At 39.5% G+C, this 20,144-nt stretch overlaps 1 protein-coding gene across 3 annotated transcripts in view; it reads left to right on the forward strand.

Moving 5' to 3' along the window:
* Nucleotides 1–20,144, forward strand: part of pdm3 (pou domain motif 3) — a 363,061-nt gene that overhangs the window by 321,368 nt on the left and 21,549 nt on the right. For 2 of the 3 annotated variants that reach the window (XM_067771133.1, XM_067771132.1), the window contains 4 exons: nucleotides 6,499–6,874; nucleotides 9,577–10,323; nucleotides 12,645–14,511; nucleotides 14,834–15,222. In XM_067771133.1, coding sequence (XP_067627234.1) covers nucleotides 6,499–6,874; nucleotides 9,577–10,323; nucleotides 12,645–14,511; nucleotides 14,834–15,222 — 3,379 coding nt within the window. The remainder of the gene's footprint in view (nucleotides 1–6,498; nucleotides 6,875–9,576; nucleotides 10,324–12,644; nucleotides 14,512–14,833; nucleotides 15,223–20,144) is intronic. The other variant, XM_067771134.1, reaches the window with a different exon arrangement.

Genomic DNA, 20,144 nt, shown 5'->3' on the forward strand with positions numbered 1-20,144 from the left:
AAGAGATCTAAGGCCGAGCTTCTCTTCCAATTTGCGTCGTGCTCCACTTGATTTTCCCTACAAATTGGCAGGATGGGACCTACATGATTTTATGCCGACTCCGAACGGCATCTGGAAGGAAGATGAGTTTTCACTGAGAGCTTTTCATGGCAGAAATACACCCGGAGCGCTTGCCAAACGCTGCCGAGGGGCGACCCCGCTTAGAAAAATTTTCTTCTAATTGAAAAACCTTATTTCTAAAAATTTTGTTGTTGCTTTGCCCGGGGTTTGAACCCAGGGCATCCGGTGTGGTAGGCGGAGCACGCTACCATCGCACCACGGTGGCCGCCAGGGTACATTCTTAGAGTCGGTTATTTTGCTCATTTTGAAAAAGCGCTTGGAACAAAGACAGAAGGCCTTCGGAAAAGACGCTTTTGAATTATATGGTGCTTCCAGTGGAATCGTTTCGAGCTTCGTTGCCTAGCCATGGACATTTACCAGGCGCATGGACTTCCACCTTAAACCTCCGGCTTAAAGCAAACTCGCGACGGCACGGCTCGCCATAAAACGTGTAAAAAAAGTAGCAAGTGCTCGTGAAGTTCAATGTGAAATCTAATGAGTAAAATAATCTATACATATCGATAAAATATCGTTTTTGCTAACAAACTTCTTGATAAAAAATCCAAAATTTTTCGGTAACAAATCGATAAATTTTCGATAACAAGTCGGTAACTGTTCGGTATCGATAATCTTTTGCCAACAAATGTATAACTTCTTGATAACAAATCAAAAACTTTTCGATTACTTTTTGATAGTAAATCAATATCTTTTCGATAAATATGTTTCCGAGAAACATTCGATACAGATCCTTAAAATATTGTTAACTTTTTGCTAGCAAATGGATAACTTCTTAATAACATATCAAAATTTTTTCGATAACAAATCGATAAACTTCTGATAACAAATCCATAACTCCTCGATAACAAATGTTTAATAAACTGATAACTCGGCTATGAAAAATCGAGAATCCATTGATAGCTTATGCTATCGATCTCAAAAATCGATAACTCGTCTATACCTTATCCATAACATACCTATCAATAGTCAATATCCCGTCACGCCTTTCCTTAAGTTGTTGTCTGATATCGCTCATATCAATTTTATCGCGTACAATATTTCCACATTAATCTACAGTGTACTGACTATACTTACGCTTACATTCTCTATTCCCCCATACAGTGTACACAACGTCTACGACATGTTCCTTCATATAGCATATCACTTCCGAAGATTACGTCACGCTTACACTTACCCTACGCTTACAATCTATATTCGCCCAAAGTCGGAGCATATATCTTTACACTTCAAAATATTTCATAGAAAGTATACAGAGTGTAAATTCCGCTTACTTTGTTAATGGTCATCAAATGATGTTGATGCTTTGCCTTGGTGATGTGATATCGCCTGCTTTACCGAGCTGCAACAAAAATTCGGTTTCGCCAAAATATTACCTAGTTGGTTTACACTTTAAGCCGACGAAATATTTATGAATGCTTAGAAAGTATATATTATTGTGAACAATTACCGAAGATCAAATAGACAAATGAAGGGCGGATAGGGAATTCAGCAAATAACAATTGCAAAGTACTAAATAATATTTTCATAACATTTCAAATTGTCGAAAGTAAGTGTTCAATATCGGGAACTAAATTTCAATAATACCAACTTTGCCTTTCTCATCATTAAGACTATGCAATATTTATTTAATTTTTAAATATCATATTTAAAATATTTCACACGCAACTAATTTAAACCACTTATTTTCTCCTCCACTCTCTATGTGATTCTATAAATAAGTTGCATTAAGTGTGGAAATCAAATGTAACGCGTTCTGCATGAATTAATGTCAGCTTTATTGCAAAAACAGAAACAAGGGTATAAGCGCAAATAACAAGCTTTTAAATAGACAAACGTGTGAAAAGCTTTAAACAATAAAATCGAATAAAATTACATTTAACTTATTAACATAATACAAATGCACACATACACACACACATTCATTGGCATATGTTATAGCTGGCAAAGAGTAGATTACGTTAGATGACTATAAAGTCATTGATATCCCCTGCTTGTCACATATTTGAATACATAACATGATTCTATGTAACTATACGTACCCACATTAAATGTATGCATGTAACGAGCTTATTAAGGGAATTATGAAAATTCGCAATTAGAGTGGCAGCAATAACAACAACAAAATTACTTCCTCCATTGCGATGCAATGCGCGCACAGGTTTTGTACGTTAATTCATATTTGCATATATTTGCGAGTCACATACGTGAATAAGTGCTTACAGTCGAGCATATTGTGTAATTATATAGTACAAATATAATTTAATAAAGTCACTTATGTTGTTGTTGTTGTAGCAGTGCTTCGCCCCACCTAACAGACGCGACCGATCACAAACTGTCATCAATATCCTCTAACGGGAGTCCAAGGAAACTTGCTGTTTCAACAGGGGTGGACCATAGGGAAAGGGGTGTTAGAGGCGTTGGTTCCACATTACAATTAAAGAGATGGTTGGTGTCATGTGGGGACACATTGCAAGCGGGGCATACATTTTGTATGTCGGGGTTGATTCTGGATAGGTAAGAGTTTAACCTGTTACAGTATCCAGAACGAAGTTGAGCCAGAGTGACACGCGTTTCCCTTGGGAGTATGCGTTCCTCTTCCGCAAGTTTTGGATACTTTACTTTGAGTACTGGGTTCACCGGGCAATTCCCGGCATAAAGGTCCGACGCCTGTTTGTGGAGTTCACCAAGGACCTGCTTGTGTTTTTTCGCTTCATACGGCTGTGTTCTCAGATGCCGTATTTCCTCAAAATGCTTACGGAGATGACTCCTTAAGCCCCTAGGCGGTGCTGGCTCGTCAATCAGATGTCTGTTGGGATGCCCAGGTTTCTGGGTATTCAACAGGAACTGTTTGGTCAGCATCTCGTTTCTTTCCCTGATGGGGAGTATTCTCGCCTCATTATGTAGATGGTGTTCTGGGGACATAAGAAGACAGCCCGTGGCAATTCTGAGAGCAGTATTTTGGCAGGCCTGTAGCTTCTTCCAGTGGGTAATTTTTAGGCTTGGCGACCATATGGGTGACGCGTAGCACGTAATCGGCTGGCTAATTGCTTTGTATGTAGTCATGAGCGTTTCTTTATCTTTTCCCCAGGTACTGCCAGCAAGGGATTTGAGGATTTTGTTACGGCTCTGAATTCTCGGAACAATTGCGGCTGCGTGCTCACCAAAATGTAGATCCTGATCAAACGTCACACCCAAGATTTTGGGGTGTAGGACAGTCGGTAGCGTAGAGCCATCGACGTGGATGTTCAAAATGGTCGACATTTGGGACGTCCATGTTGTAAATAAGGTCGCGGAAGATTTAGTCGGTGATAATGCCAGGTTTCGCGAGGCGAAAAAACTGGAGAGATCAGGGAGGTAGCCGTTTATTTTATTGCATAGCTCATCGATCTGTGGGCCTGGGCCTGTGGCCATTACTGTGCAGTCATCGGCGTAGGAAACGATTGTGACTCCTTCCGGTGGTGAAGGTAGTTTAGATATGTAGAAATTAAACAAAAGTGGGGATAGGACACCACCCTGTGGCGCCCCTTGTTTAATTCTCCTTGGCTTTGATGTTTCGTTTCTAAATAGCACCGATGCCTGCCGACCACCCAGATAATTTGCGGTCCACCTTTTAAGACATGGGGGAAGGGTAGACCCTTCCAGGTCTTGCAGTAACGAGCCGTGGTTGACCGTATCAAAAGCTTTTGATAGGTCTAGCGCTACGAGTACTGTTCTATGGTGGGGGTTTTGATTTAAACCGCAATTTATCTGGGTACTAATGGCATTTAGCGCGGAGGTAGTGCTATGGAGTTTTCTGAAGCCATGCTGATGGGAGGCTAGTTGCAAATTTGCTTGGAAATAAGGGAGCAAAATGGCTTCGAGCGTCTTTGCTACTGGCGATAGGAGAGATATCGGACGATACGACTCTCCTATGTTAGCTGGTTTACCAGGCTTTAGTAGCGGGACCACCTTGGCCATTCTCCATTTCTCGGGTATGACAAAGGTGGAAAGAGACAGGTTGAAGACCTGCGCTAAATATTTGAAACCCTCTTTCCCTAGGCTTTTAAGCATCGGCATGGCTATGCCGTCTGGGCCCACTGCTTTGGATGGTTTAGCGCGACCAATGGCGTCCTCAACCTCTTTAGCGGTGATGGTGATTGGTGACGCGCTGAATTTGTGTTTATGTGCGTGTCTGTTGGCCCTCCGTCTAACTTTGTCGACCGTAGAATGCATTATATATTGTCGGCAGAAAGCGCTCGCGCATTTTTTCGCATCCGACAGCACTTTGTCGCCAAAGGCGATGGAAACTTTGTCTTTGTGCTTAGTCGGATTCGATAGGGACTTTACGGTGGACCAAAGTTTACCCACACCGGTAGAGAGGTTACAACCTCTTAGGTGCTCCTCCCATTTCGCCCGCTTGTGTTCATCTACAAGCAATCTGATGCGTTGGTTTATATCCCTTATTTGGGGGTCGCCTGGATCAAGCTGCCTTATAAGGTCACGTTCTCTCGCTAAGTTTGCGGCCTCCGCCGGGAAGTGGGGCCGGATTTCGGGAATTCTCCCGGCGGGAATGAAACGTGCCGAGGCGGATTCAATGACCTTGCGAAAGGCACGCTCCCCTTGGCGGGCATCAGTCGGGATAGGGAGGGCAGCAAAGAGGTTGTCTGTAAAGGATTTATATTCTCCCCACTTTCCTTTTTTAAAGTTTATGAAAGTGCGTTTTTCGGTGACGATGAAGTCGGCGGTACGCTCGAGCGAAACAAGTATAGGCAGGTGGTCGGATGCCAATGATACCATCGGCTGCCAGTTGACGCAGTTTACGAGTTCTGCGCTCACGATTGAGATATCTGGCGAACGACATGTTGTTTGTCGCATATTGTTGATATGAGTAAATTGTACTATGTTTGAGTGTTGATTCCTCGTTACATACACATACACGTGATGAACTAGGCATAATTGAATAGGCTGTTATTAATATAAGTATTTTTTTTTTTATTTTTTGGCTTTTGATGCAATGCATTAGGCTACTCGCTTGTTACATTTTCGCTAGCGTTATCGCTGGCGATTGAGTGTTTATAGTAGAGCGAAATCGCAAGCGATGGAATGCTCAACAATACCACTCAACTTCTTTTTATTCACGTTGTGGCAGTGTAGAGAAAGCAGCATGCATATACATTAAAAAGTAGTAGTAAGGTAAAATTTTATTATTAGAAAATAGCTATTTGTTACGAAAAAAATATTTAAAAAGTATACGTAAGAAAAAAAAAATCAAGTGCATCCAATCGCAATTGTAGTAAACTGCATGACGCAAATTCCACAAACACTGCTTGTCACGTAGCTTTTCAATAAAAACATCCATATTTTTTGGCTAATTTCGCTCAACTAAATCAAAATAGTTTGGTTGCAAATTTTCGTCGTTTTTGTCGCTTGCAATCGCTCAATTCGCTTTACGCTAATCGCTTTGTCATAAACATCTCCATATGTACTAATATAGTTCATCGCTAACAGCGATTCTCGTCGCATCGTGCGATGCGATTACGCTCGATCATAAACTTAGCCTTAAATTTGTTTTAGCGTACAGCGTACAGTAAAGATGGGGGACTACAGTGCGTATGAGTGATATTTTAAATCGTATGAGCAGCAAGTGATGTGTGATCATTATTACAAATTACAGCGCTTTGTAGCATTATGCGTCATGTCCACCTATGCAATACATTTGCGGCATTATGCATCATGAACTTCTATGCCAATGCATTTTTATGAACCGACCACACGCAGTCATAGCATAATCATATTACAATATTATGCGACATAAATTACATTGACCCAACACAGCGGTAAGCCAACATCAATTGAATGCCGAATACGAAACCCTTGTCAGTTCACACCTTAACATTTTTGCTCAGTCACTCACCCCGGTCAATACACTTACCGATCGTCAATGTTAATTTGTCACCAAAATATTCACACACAATTAATTTACATTGTTTACTTTGTTAATGTGAATCACCCAAATATTCATACACAAACATTTTACTTGGTTTACATACATAGCAATCTGCTGACTTTGCATACCATTATTACAAATGTACATATTTTTAGTTTGCTAGTATTGGAATAATTATGTATGTGTAGGTTAAGAAATTATGTATAAAAGAGAAAGAATTTCTTCAATAAAATTAATTATTGTCAGACATTGAAGCTGAAACCTTTCGTCTTATTAACTTTAACTTTTCAGCTTGTTTAAACATTTTTTTTTTGTTAACTCTGATTCTGTGAAAGTTTTACATTCACTCTTCAGTGAAATAGTCCAAACTTGCGCATTATAGCACTAAACCGTTTTTGTATAGAAATTTCTTCATAAAATGCTTACACTTTTTACCTTCTTTTTTTTCATTTTAGGATTTTGACAAAGAAATAATCAGCCATAAAATTAACTCACCGATTAGCAATAGTAGTCTAAATGATTTACACAATCAGAATTCTTTTGATAAAGATCATGTCAAAGAATTGGAATTTTATCAAAATTTAGCCAAGGCCGCTTCACTGGCCAATCATAATGATACAAATTCACATCAATCGCATGAATCACATGACATGTCACCATCCACGTCACCACAACCGATGCAAATTGATACCGATGTGGGTGAAGATTGCGATGCACGTGAACAGCTTAATCGTATGTCTGATATTGACGATGCAGCACAAGAGTCGAAAGCTTCAGCTTCAGCTTTGGCGGTAGCAGCAGCTGCAGCACAGGCGCATCTAAATGGAACTAGTGAGTACATATCGAAATCCAATTTTAATAAAAAAAAAAAAATACAAACATATACCACACTAGGTTATACAATAACAGTATATAGCTAAAAATACTTAGTTTTAGCATTTCTATGTCTCACTAATACAATATTACTCTTTAGAGAGCTTAAATTTTTCTGTAAATAAGGCGCCCAAATAGCATTTTCGAACGAAATATTCGAACGAATATAATCGAACCAAATAACCTGCTAAGCACACAAAATCTCTTCTGGCCACGAATTTTCAGCCTTTTGAAAAGGTAATGTAGTTAGTTTTTGGCTGTAACACTATTTTGTTCTCTTACTGAATTTCTCTCTAATCTCTATACTTCTATGATCGATTAAGCAATTTTTACAGAATACCTAAATGGTAACAAATGATTCCGGTCTTAAAAAACAGCTCAACTCATTTGTTGGCGCCACCCAAATTTTATACAGGGTCCGACTTTTGGGATCTGATATTACAATTTTTTAGCTTGAAAAGCTGTTTACTCAAGGTCAGTTTTTGCATGGTGGTAAACTTAAGGGAATCACTGCATAAACTTGGTTTGATTCGAGTAGCACAAAACCTTGATTATATGAATCAGATATCAAAATCTCTTGCGTGCGAGAAACATTTTCTGATTACACAGTGGCGTAGTGAGGTTTTCTTGCGCTCGGAGCAAAATATTTTTTTGTCGGGTCACTTAGGCGATCTTGCCCCATCGTTGACCGTAAATTTTTCAAAATCAGTTTTAATTTGCTGAATGAACATTCGCAGCTAGCGATTGATACTGAGATAGTCAAGAGTATTTGAAGTGCCACTCGCAACTTTGGAAAAACATCTTCTCCATACGAGATTATAAAAGTAAATAATTCTAACGAGTTTTAGGCTGAATTTCCTTTCTACTGTGAAGTAATATTTTGCAGTCACATATTACGATAAAAAGTTCTGTTCCATCGAAATCTGTATTATAAAATTCACCCAAGTTCTAACAATTTCTTTCTAAGTCGTTATTATCCTCGTTTAACAAATTTCCAACGTCTAAGAGAAATCTGAATTTAAAATTAAAGTCATTTAGCCGTACAAATCTTGTACGTATTCCTTGTTAGAGATGATCGAGAACACTTTTCATAATGCGAGAAATTCCATGTTCTGCGGAAAAACCAACATCTCTAGCTGACTCTCCGGGCATTTTGCAGCGCCCTTTTACACGCTTTACCATATCAATATCCCATTTTTCACAAAGAGACCTCGCTTTTTCTAATACTTCTTCATAGAGAGTGTCTCGAATTTCGGGTAGCTAGGTTAGGTTAGGTTGAATTGGCCGTTCCATGAGGAACTCACATAGACTGAATGAGGCCGTAGTGTTTATGTAGTCCGAAGTTTATTTTGACGACCACACTGAAAACCCCTATCCAAAACTAGGACCTATGGTATAAAATAACTCCGTCCTCTTGGCAAATACTAGAATCTTCCTAGGACTTAAGCCACTTTCTTCTTCTAGATCTGACAGCTGTATCACTCCTAATAGCTGGAGTCTTAGCCTGGCAAGATAGTTTGGGTAGTTCAGTTGCTAATAATTTATGATCATGATACGCTTCTCTAAAATTCATCCCCGGTTGTTATAAACTGAGCTACATACGATCAGTCCTCCTTAAGATTTCATACCAGAAATGAGCTAATCTTAAGAAACTAAAATTTAGTATATTTTGCAACAGAATTGTGGCTTCGCTTCTGGTGTCACTTGCGGTGTTAGTGTCCTCTGCTAATTGTTCTAAGTGTTCTACTACATCACCTATCCCATCAAAGATAACGCTAACCGCGGGTATTCTGGCGCTCCATCGTGTTTCATATTCACGTTTGACAGTTTTTGTTAAAGCATTTTTCAATAATTCCCACCGTAATGTTTAACGTTAGGAAAAAAGATATATGCTTTCAATTATTCCACAACCTATTGCAAGTGTTCCGGATATATGCATGCATTTTTTAGTATAGACAATTTTTTCCATAATTCAGTTATAATAACAATACAATTATCCAGGAAGTTCTGCTTTGCGGACCATTTGGCGCCCCCTGTGAGTAGCGCCCGGTGCCAGATGCCCCCTCTCACTACGCCGCTGCGATTACATGATAAACTCTTTCGCCGCTATTAACAATAAGAACTGCTTGAAACCACTACTAGTTTTAAATGCTTTTATATCGCTGATTAAAAAGAAGGAAATTCACTGCAAAATTTTAACCTTCTAGTTGTTTCAATTAACTTGACTAGCCAAAACAAGCGTTAAGGGAATCCCCAAAACTGCTAACTAATCGACCAAACAAAGCGCCATAAAACACTTACACATTCAATGCACAAACAGCTGCACAAATATACCCTGCTCACAGACAGCTTACAAGCAGACTCATAATATGATGTCCCATAGACAGGATAAACAAAACACATATATATACATAATGCACACATGCTGTACAGAATTAAACTCATCAAAGCTTGACTCACAAAATTTTACTAATAACTTACAACTTGTCTCATTTTTATTCCCTTACTTCACAAAAAACAATAACACCGCTCCGCTTCGACACACTGCACATTGGCGAACACTAAAAACAACAAAAAATACTCATATAAATTCATCAAATAAAATTTTAAATACATAACTCAAAATACCATGCACTTACCGTAACCGTAATACACTGCAGTGCAAGATATGATAAATTTACAAAAATTACAAAATTTAGCCACGCTCCAGCAACAACAACAACACCATACATCCGGTGGCAATGGCATTCATAAGCATCATCAAACACACCTACATATGCCACCTGGCGGTGGTAACACAACGACACCAGTTAGCGTCGGCCAAAATGTGACGCCCGCAACAGCTGCTGCATTAGCAAGTCTTCAGGGATTAGCAGCGAATATCAATGCCTCCGCAGCAGTAGCAGCAGCAGCACTTAACTCACCACTAAATTTGACTGTTGGCGCCGGTTTCAATAGTGCCATAAATGCCTGTTTGCCTCCAGTTGGTGTTAACACCACTGGGCCCCACAGTGCACCTTGCTCACCAACAGCATTGTCTGCTTCAAATGTTTTGGCGGCAGCAGCAGCCGCTGCAGCGGCATCTAATAATAATAATAATAACAAAGTCATGTCACTTGCGGGTAATTGTGGTAGTGGTGGTAGTCAAGATAATCCTGGTAATACATCGCCCAATTCCACTACGGTGCAAGGGCAGACAATGGCACAAAATACTTTGGCAAATGTTTTGAATTCAGCAGCGGCAGCCGCAGCGGCAGCAGCAGCAGCTGGTGCTGCAGCAAATGCCTCACCTCCACCAGCAATGCCGACTCAGGCTGCCAATGCTCAAATGCCGCAATTGATACTCGCTTCGGGACAATTGGTGCAAGGAGTGCAGGGAGCACAGTTGCTTATACCCACAGCGCAAGGTAAGTAATGCATTGTTTTTCTGATAACTAATGAGTCCGAAATGATAAAAGGGATGCAATAGATGAAGCCACTTCAGTGTTATATAAACCTAAAAGCTTTCGACGGGGTACTTGATTTGAAGAAGCAAACTAGCACACTTCTTTTATGATGCGTGAGAAGCTTCTGTATCTTCACCCGCTTAAGGGGAATAAGCGAAGTATTCAACGTAATATAACTTTATTTTTTTTATCTATCTTGATCTTTGTATGAGTCGAAATTTAAAGACTACAGCAGCGTACAGAAAAATTGCAGTGGCAATTTTGATCAAATTTTTCCGAGCAAACTCTTTTTTTATTTTCGGTATTTTAAGAAAAAACTATTTTGTAACTAAAACAATGTAAACCAGTTTCAAAACCCTTTTTTAAAAAAATCAAAAATTCGTGAAAGTTTTACGAAATTTTCGAACTTTTTATTTGGAGTTGTCTGAATTTTTTTGAGTATGCAGTTTTGAAGCCCGCTGAATTTTGTTACTGAAACTATGCAAATCGGCCTCAAAAACGCTTTCGAAAAAATTGGAAATATCAAAAGAAAAATTAAGAAAATTTCGAACTTTTTTTCTGCGATTTTAATATTTAGTTTTGTAGCCCAATCAACTTTAGTCCAACAAAGTACAAATTAAAAGTCTCTCTAAATTTGTATAGATTTTTGACAATTTTTTCTCCGAATGGTGAAACACGATTTGAAAAATCTTAAAAAAAAATTTCGAAATTTCCAAAAAAAATTTTCGAATTCTCCATTTTTTTCGAAAACGTTTTTAAGAGCTACAGCAGTGCATACTCAAAAGAGTTTTATATATTTTTGACAATTTTTCTCCAAATGGTGAAGCACGCTTTGATAAATCTCAAAAGAAAAATCTCGAAATTCAAAAAAAAAAAAAAAAAAATTCGAATTCTCCATTTTTTGCGAAAACGTGTTTAAGACAGTGTTGCATAGTTTCCCTTACAAAATCCATTGAGCTGCAGCAGTGCATACTCAAAAGAGTTGTATAAATTTTTGACAATTTTTTCTCCGAATGGTGAAACACGCTTTGACAAATCTCAGAAAAAAATTTTTCGAAATTTCCAAAAAAATTTCGAATTCTCCATTTTTTCGAAAACATTTTTATGGCAGGGTGCATAGTTTCAGTTAAAAAATACATTGTGCTACAGCAATGCAAACTCAAAACAGTTTAGAGAACTCCAAATAAAAGTTCGAAATTTTCGTATTTTTTTTTTTTCAAATTATCAAATTTTTTCGACGTTTTAGCATTCAGTTGTGAAGTTTTTGAGTTTCAAAATTCAAAAAATATTTATTTTTTAAATATTGAAAAAAGAAGAATTTTGCTGTTCGAGTTTCAAAACAAAATACCACTGCTATTTTCCTTTTTGCTACTGCGTATCTAATATATCGAAATTATAGCCCTTAATACTATTCTCCTTCCTAGCAAATTTTTTTTTTATTCACATATTAAAGAAATAGATTTAGAGCATAACTCTGTACACATCTTATGTGATACTTCTGAAACCGATAGGAAAAATACATCTCTGACAGCAGTACTCATTACTGGCTATAACTTCCAATCGAATTGAGGTCAAATAAGTATAAATTTATGTCTTTATTTTCGATACCGATGGATGTTTAGTCTACCTGGGTCCTCATATGGCCCATGCTTACTAAACTTTGTCTTGATTTCTCGAAAGGACCGCTTAGTAATACGTACGCTTTATTAGCGGACTTCGTTTGATTTCCATTCAGTAAAAACAGGTCAAGAGCGTATATAGGGCTTATTTTAAAATTATATCTCCGAAAATTTTCGAGATGCCTAACGGCGAGCTTTGTTTGATATTGTGGGAATAAATGTATAGTCCAGATCCTAGGATATGGAGCGATATCTCCGAAAGAGGTGAGATATCCAATTGAAAGACACTGCTCACTGCAGAGCTTAGTGCGCTTCTCATTCGATACAGATATTGCCCAAACAGATTTCAGGCCTCTTGAAGTCCATATTTTTCGCCATTTCTCCGGAATCTATTTAGATATCGAAAAAAGTTACCGCTTGCTGCAAAGCTCATTTGCGCCTTTCTTTTGATCCGTATTCCATATGACCCATATTGTACGGACAGTTTTTGATCCCATCTTGGTCCACATTTTGCATCTCACAAACGTTTGAAGTAAAGAGTAGCCGCAACATAAGTGTCCACATATAAACTTAGTCTTGCTATATTAATTTACCCTTTCCGTCAAAATATATTTTAAGTGTACACATTCTGAAATTTTAATCCATTATCTCTCTTTCTCCTAGGCATTGCCGTTCAGACGATACTCACCATACCCGTCAGTCCTCAGATCAACACCAACGAGCAGTTTTTACAAAATTTCGGCGCCTTCGCATCATTCCAGCAACAGCAACAACAACAACAGCAACAGCAGCAGCAAGCACTTTTGCCACCTCCTTTACCGCCAGCACTGGCCGCTCTCCAACATGCCTCAGCGCTGCCACAACTTGCGCAAACACAAACGAATTTACTCAAACCCAACCTTTTCTCGAATAGCGTTCAACAATTGTTGGCCGCGTTGCACCCGGAATTGTTTGCCGCTGCTGCAGCTAATCATCATCTTCATTCTACAACGCAACAAACACATCTTGCATTGCAGCAGGCACAGCAGCATCGAAATGAACAACAATCAGCGGCATCAACGCCACATCTGCCACACTTACCACCGCCACCACATCATCATCTCGGTGCGCATTCACACGCGCTATCTGGAGATTTGCATATAGCCGCCGCAGCTGCAGCAGCAGCAGCACGTAGCGGTGAGCGTGGGGGACGCTCACCACCAAGTTCGCCTCCGCCACATGGTATGTGCAGTGGCGGCGAGCAGCGCACAGGTAGTTCTGGTACATCTTCAAGTACAAAAGCCGCCGCAGCGGCTGCGGCAGCTGCAGCCGCTTTCCATTTGCAACAACAGTTCAACATTAAGCAAGAAACTTCACCGCGCCAACATCGTCAACACTCGTTGCATTCACACTCGCATCACCATTCTGTGCGCCATACAAGTGATGACATAACCTCACCCAATAGGGATGCTGGAAAGTCAGCAAGCTCGGCTTCTTTAACAGCATCAATGCATATGCCAACAGATGTAAGAGCACCTTCGCCGATTGGTCTTGATTCACGTCATCATCATTACCACCATCGTGGCACAAGTCACCAATCTAATTCGACACCTTCACCGCGGCCAAACTCTTCAAGAGATCGTGAAAGGGAAAGAGACAGAGAAAGGGAGAGAGACAGAGAACGTCAACGTGAACGCAGCCGCGAGCGCGATATAGACCATGAGCGTACTGAACGTAACGAAACACAACTAAAACATAGTCCAACATGCAGCAGCGCTTCACTTAACAATGGATCAACTGCAGGTGTAAGTGGTAGCATAAATCTCAGTCACCAATCCATCAAACGTGAACGTGACGAGCGTTCGAGACGTTCTTCTTCACCTACGCTCACATCCGGTACCAACTCAATACAATTGTCAAGCAATGGTCGTAATGCCAACTCCGCCAACTCTAATGCACTTGGTGCTTCCAACTCAAACTCATCCTCTGTTAGCACATCGGCGTCAATAGCATCCGCCTCAGCATCCGCAAGTGGCAATCAACATTATCAACATGGACACCACTCACATCAACATCATGCAAACCATCATCAGTCCCACCACAATATGCATTCACATCACCCACACTCGTTAACATCAGGCATCACAACAAGTTCGGCATCCGCGTCAGCAGCCAGCGGCGTATTGTCGTCTTCTTCAACGACAACGACATCTAACGAAAGAGGCTTTTCATCTCCTTTGCGCGGCAGTGTTGGTCAATTATTCCGCACTCATTCACCATCGCCTACCTCAACATCAGCGGTGGCGGCCATATCACATTTACATCATCAACAACACCAACAACACCAGCCGCATACACAACATGCGCACAATATGAACTCACCGCATGAACGTGATTTTCTTGGTAATGGCAGTGGGGTGAGAACCTCTCCTTTGGGTTTGGGAGTTGGTAGTGGAGGGCTAGTGAATGCAGCGGTGGGAATGGGCGGTGCAACATCCTCGTCTGCACCATCAGCAGAAGCAGCAGCAAACATGTTCAATAGCATTAATAGGTGAGTCACATGTAATATTTGGTTGCGTGATACGATACCAAGAAGTGCTTAACAATAGTCGAAAGAAAATTGAGGTTATGGTGCGCTAATTAGACTTTAGAGAGGAGGAAAATTATAACGTGCCTTCTGGTGGTTACATAAAAACTTTTAATGGTTACGCATAAAAAATCTTTCGGTTAAAATTTTTGTGTGAATGAAATAATGCGCAATAAAAAAAATTTTTAATTAAAAACTTATTTGAAACCCTAAAGCGCTTCATGTCTTTTTAATAAATCTTTTTGTAGAAATTGTAATTTAATTTATCCCCTCACCCTTTTTGCAGACTTTCAGCTTCAGCGAATGGTGATTTGACTATTACAAAATCGCTTGGTCCACCATCGGCTTCTAGCATACGCGCTTCGTCTGCCTCGCCCACATCGCCAGGCCCGAGCTCATCGGCATTTGGCATAAATACGTCATCCGCCTCACATTTGGTACATCATCCACATCATGGCATGAACGCAATGAAACTGAGTCCAACAACGAGTTCGTCATCGCAACGTGAACGAGAGCGAGAACGCGTACGAGATCGTGAAAGAGAACGAGAACGCGAAAGAGGACGTGAGCATGAGCGTGAACGTAGCAGTGGTCTCGGCGAACCCTCATTACAACTCTCACCCAACGGCACGGAGGGTTCGAGTGGTGCACACGATCTTCTTTTGGATTCACCGAGTGAGTAAAGATCGACTCTTTTTTCTTAAATTTTATTAGTTTAAGTATTTTAGTGGACATATTAGGAAATTTGTAAAAATATATTTATACATAAGAGTAATATGAGTTATGCCAGGTTTCCAAATGTGTCCATTAGTTGTAATTCTAGATTAGTATTTAACTATTTTCCACCAAGTTTAAGATATTTTTGTGTATTTTGAGGTAAGACCGCCATATCAGTTTGGTGCTTCGGTACTTGTTACTTGCCAAGGTTCCAATTCAAGGCAGCGTTTATCCCTAGGCAAATATCGACTACTTCATAAATGAAAAATTTCTTCAAAAGAATGTATCTTCTGTCGTTACAGGGAAGAACAATTTAAAATGTAGTTCGATGAGCTCACCTCATCCTACATTGAGTACTTTAACGGAAAGATCTAAAATTTTACGCCAAAACCTACATTGGTTGCATCAATTTGTTTTATTTTGCTTATCGTCCTTGCTATCCGTTTCCGTTATAACTTAATTACAGGTAATAATGGTAATTACCCAGATGGTATTATGAAGTAAGTTGCAAGCAAGCAACCGACACAAACTTAGAAATGCGAGCTGCCAAAGAAGAGGCAAAAAAAAATTTTAAATGACAACGACGGGTAATTTATGCTATTTACAATAGCACAAATGAAATATTAAGTGGTTGCGTTTATTTACTTTGAGATTGAGGGAGTACACCAAATTGCAGTAGCCTTATTGGTTATGTTCCATAATGATGTCAGCATTATGAATTTGAAAGTTTTCTAAAAAAAAAACTCGTTGAGCTTTGACGGCTGCGCTTTTCCAATAAGCTTAAATACTTTTTTTTGTTTTAGAATATCTTGTCGGTCCCATGTAATGCAAGCACGTTTCAAATTCCCATAGAAGACTATCGCGGTTAACGTTCGCGTGGAAGACTAGCACAGTTGACTGTTTCACGAACAACTGAAACGTACTAGTTTTTCACACGTTAGTCTTCAGTGTTAGTATTCAACGGCATCGACGATCTGTTAGCTCGTATGAAAGGCTAGTAAGAACAAGAGAGAGTAGAAAATGAAAACTAGATTTTTATGAGGCTTCCGATCTCTCGCTCTTATGATGAAATTTGAAAATATACGAATGCAGGTCCTACGATTGTTGGAAGGGTTAAGACCTCTTTTTGCATATGGGGATAAAAAGAGGCCGATGTACCATAATTGTTGCCGTCTCACTAATTGACCGCTTGCTGACTAATCAACTGTCTCCTTTTGGTTGCCTCGAAAATACTTTTACGTGGCTGTGTGAGTTGGTTAGAGTGTCCATATGGCAACCGGATGTCATGACCCTTACAATGGAAGAGGTGTTAGATAGGCTTCCAACCCCACCAAAGTGATAGTGTGTCCATTCATATTATCGATTGGGACCAAGGTAAGCGAGCGTTGAGGTCTGGTCAAACCTGCTTTGACTCATGTACTATAGTGCATCCGTGAGGTTAAGCCGAAGTCAGCAGGTACTCACGTAAAACCTACACTCGCTGTCCATATTGCTAATTTTTAGAACTCTTATATTGTTTTTCCAACTAGATCCTATTTTTTGCTTGAGTTCAGTCCGTCAGCAGCTTTGTCTTATTTTCTGTTGCTTCTTCAGTGCCTCCTCTGCCACAAATGAATTTTGATCAAGTATTTTTGCTTGAAGGTTGATTTGAGTAACATCTTGAGTATGTTATATGATGATGCAATCTCTAAGATTGTTTCTAATAGTGCGCAGTTGTTATCATTGAATTTTGAATCACTGCTCTAACACCTTCAGCTTGTTCGCTAACTACCCGCTCTTTATAGAGTCTTTAAAGCTTTCTACGCTATTAAGGACTGCTATGGTTGTGTAATATAGCGTGCTGCATCTACTACACCGAAGGTCATGTCTTGAAATCCCGGGCAAAGGAACATCAAAAATTGGGAAAACGTTTTTTCCACTACAAAAAAGGAGAGGGAGGAACGGAGAGAATATCGAAATCCGAAGCCATCAATTTGTTATCACAGTGTTAACAGTTTTTTACAGATAAGATATCAGTTGGTTGTTATCGACTGATTGTGGGCTTTGAATCATTGTAGTATCGTTCTATCTAAGGGCAGTCCGAGAAAACTTACAATTTCAACAGAGGTGATCCAGAGAAAAAATGTGTAAGAGTGTTCGTTTCTACATTTCAATGTGGAGATGGTTGGTTTCATGTGCGGATACGTTACAAGCAGAACATATATTATGTGTGCCGGGGTTGGTTCTGGAAAAGTAAGAGCTTATCATTTTACAGTATCCAGAGCGAAGTTGAGATAGAGTGACGCGCGCCTACCTGCGGAGGTTGCTTTCAGGTTGCGTAGCAGTTCTGAGAGTGGTGTTTTGACAGGCCTGTACCTTTTTACAGTATGCATGCCTTAGGCACGGCGACCATATTGGGAGCGCGTAGCATGCAAGCGGCCAGCCAATTGCTTTGTGAGTTTGAGCCTTTCTCTATCTTTACCTTAAGTGCTGCCTTCGAGAGATTTAATGATTTTGTTACGGCTCTGGATTTTAGGTACAATTACGGATACATGCCCGCCAAAAGTAGATCCTGCTCGAATATCACCCCAATATTTTTTGGTTGTAAGACAGTCAGTTGTGGAATGCTATCGACGTGGGTGTCTAATATGTTCGACGCTTGTTTTATTCACGTTGTAAATAAGGTCACCGAGTGCCAATTATGAGCTTGTTAACCATTTCTTATCGATGATTTATCGGTTTGTCATAAATATGTTAGCGACGAGGTATACATATTGTGGGGAATATTAGCATCACTATGCTGTTAGTAAATAATTACAACAACAAACACAGTAAGCAGCCAAACTTATGTACATGCACGTACATAACCAGCAGCTCGAAATGAAGAGATATCTCACACACACACGTGTAGTCATCAGCCAAATTGTTACTCACACTTACACACGCATATAGCTGAATTACCAAGCAGGAGATACAACAGTTCTAGAAGGTTAAGCATCTAGAACTTAGGAGAAATATGCGGACGAGGCAACAGAGTGTATAAAAGCAGCGCAACCTTCGGAATGACTAATCAGTTTGATTTCAACACGCTTTTGTGAAGTACGTGATATTGAAGTATAATTGTACTACTCCCAAAATAGTCTAAATAAAGACCATTTTGCAATACTGAATATTGGAATTTTTTATTCGAGAGTTCAGCGATTCGAACGTTAGCCGAAGGTGCAAAATAATCGGAATCAACCAGAATTCGTTTCAATATGTTATCGAAGTGTTGTAAATTTGCTATCGATAGCAAAGGTTATCAAAGATTTTTGTATTTTTATCGACAATTTATAGGTTTATCGATTCATTTTTTAACAATCCACTCAACTCATAGAAGAATTGTTACGTTTTAAGATTTCCAATTTGCATGCACCACAATCTTTTCGCTTAACAACCACAATACCACTTTCAATGCTTTTGATTGTTGTTGTGTTTTGATTGTAATTACCAACAGCTGCCTTTAGCTGTAAGAGTAGACTTGTGTAAGCTTCGTGGCAAGTCGATAAGTGCAGTTTTGATTTATTTATTAATACAAAAGTGCAAGAATTATGCAAAGCATCTTCAGAGCATTGTCTTCGCAACTTCGCTCCTTGCAGATTTTGCAGCATACTTTTTGGCGTGCAAAATCCCTTCGGTGTATTTATTTATTGTTTTTGTTGTTATGCCGATGCACAGTAATTAAGCAACAACTAGACAACTACCTCCATCGCGTTGCATGAAACATTTCTCTTGGAGGCTGACATGTTGCATGTTGCTACTTGTTTGGTATTATAGCAATATTAGTAGCTTCAATAGCAGCAAAAACAAAATTACGTAGACACTGTTGAACAAGCAACAATTATGCAACATGAACAAGCTGTAGGTAGTTGTTATTCTATATATCAAAACATTATTGTTCTTCTTATTGCTGTCATTATTATTAGACTTAGTTTGCAAGTGAAATGTGTCATTAAATACAAAAACAAACTCATTCCACTTGAATGCGAAAAACAAGTCATTGCATATCAAAACCCACTTCGCTTCATCTCCTGCATTTAAGTCGCGCTGTGGAGTTCGTGTTTTGGTGTGATTTACGATGCCGCGCTCAAGTTTTATAAGCGTCAATTAGTAGTAATTAAGGCAAACATTGTGCAGCGCAAGTTGTTGTTGTTATTGTTTCACTAGTTATTACAGCATGGCGCGTATTGCATGAATTATGCGCACAATTTAAAAATGTCTGGCACTAAGTTTGGTTAGTTTTCCTTGGACACGGAAGGAGTTGCGCGCTTTGGTGTTGTCATTGTCGGCGTTGTTGGCGCTTATGTCGCCGCCGGAATATTTGATGCACTTTGGCGATAAATTATTTTCGAAACTTTGGCGCAACACAGCTTATTATTTAATAAATTTTATTTTAATGTAAAAACAATACGTTACGCTTAAGAAGCAATCAAGCACTTGGGGGTTGAATTTGTTTGGTTTAAAAATTATCAGGAATTGTTTTAAATAAGTTGAGATTTTGCTGTGGTTGTACAAACTCGACACTTTATCACAGCCATGCTTGCACTGTGGTTTTTGTGAGTATTAGTCAAAATGATAGTCTTTCGTGGAAGGATTTTGTGTTGAACAAGGCCAGCACTGCTTAAAAACTGATTTATTCACAACGGATAGCTCTGCTTAGTATGAACAGTGTTCTTAGAAATATATCTACATTGATATTGGGGCAATGCTGAATATACATCCGCGGACTTAACGGCCAAGACCACATTAACCTGTCTGATCACTCTAGAAGCTTACAAACAGAATTAACAAGGATAAGAGCACTCCACTGCAAAAATGAGACCTTAGGGGTTTATGAGGCGTAGTATATACCCGCGCAGCTA

The sequence above is a fragment of the Eurosta solidaginis genome, chromosome 3 (assembly GCF_040869045.1).
Source record: "Eurosta solidaginis isolate ZX-2024a chromosome 3, ASM4086904v1, whole genome shotgun sequence".
Taxonomy (NCBI): Eukaryota; Metazoa; Arthropoda; class Insecta; order Diptera; family Tephritidae; genus Eurosta; species Eurosta solidaginis.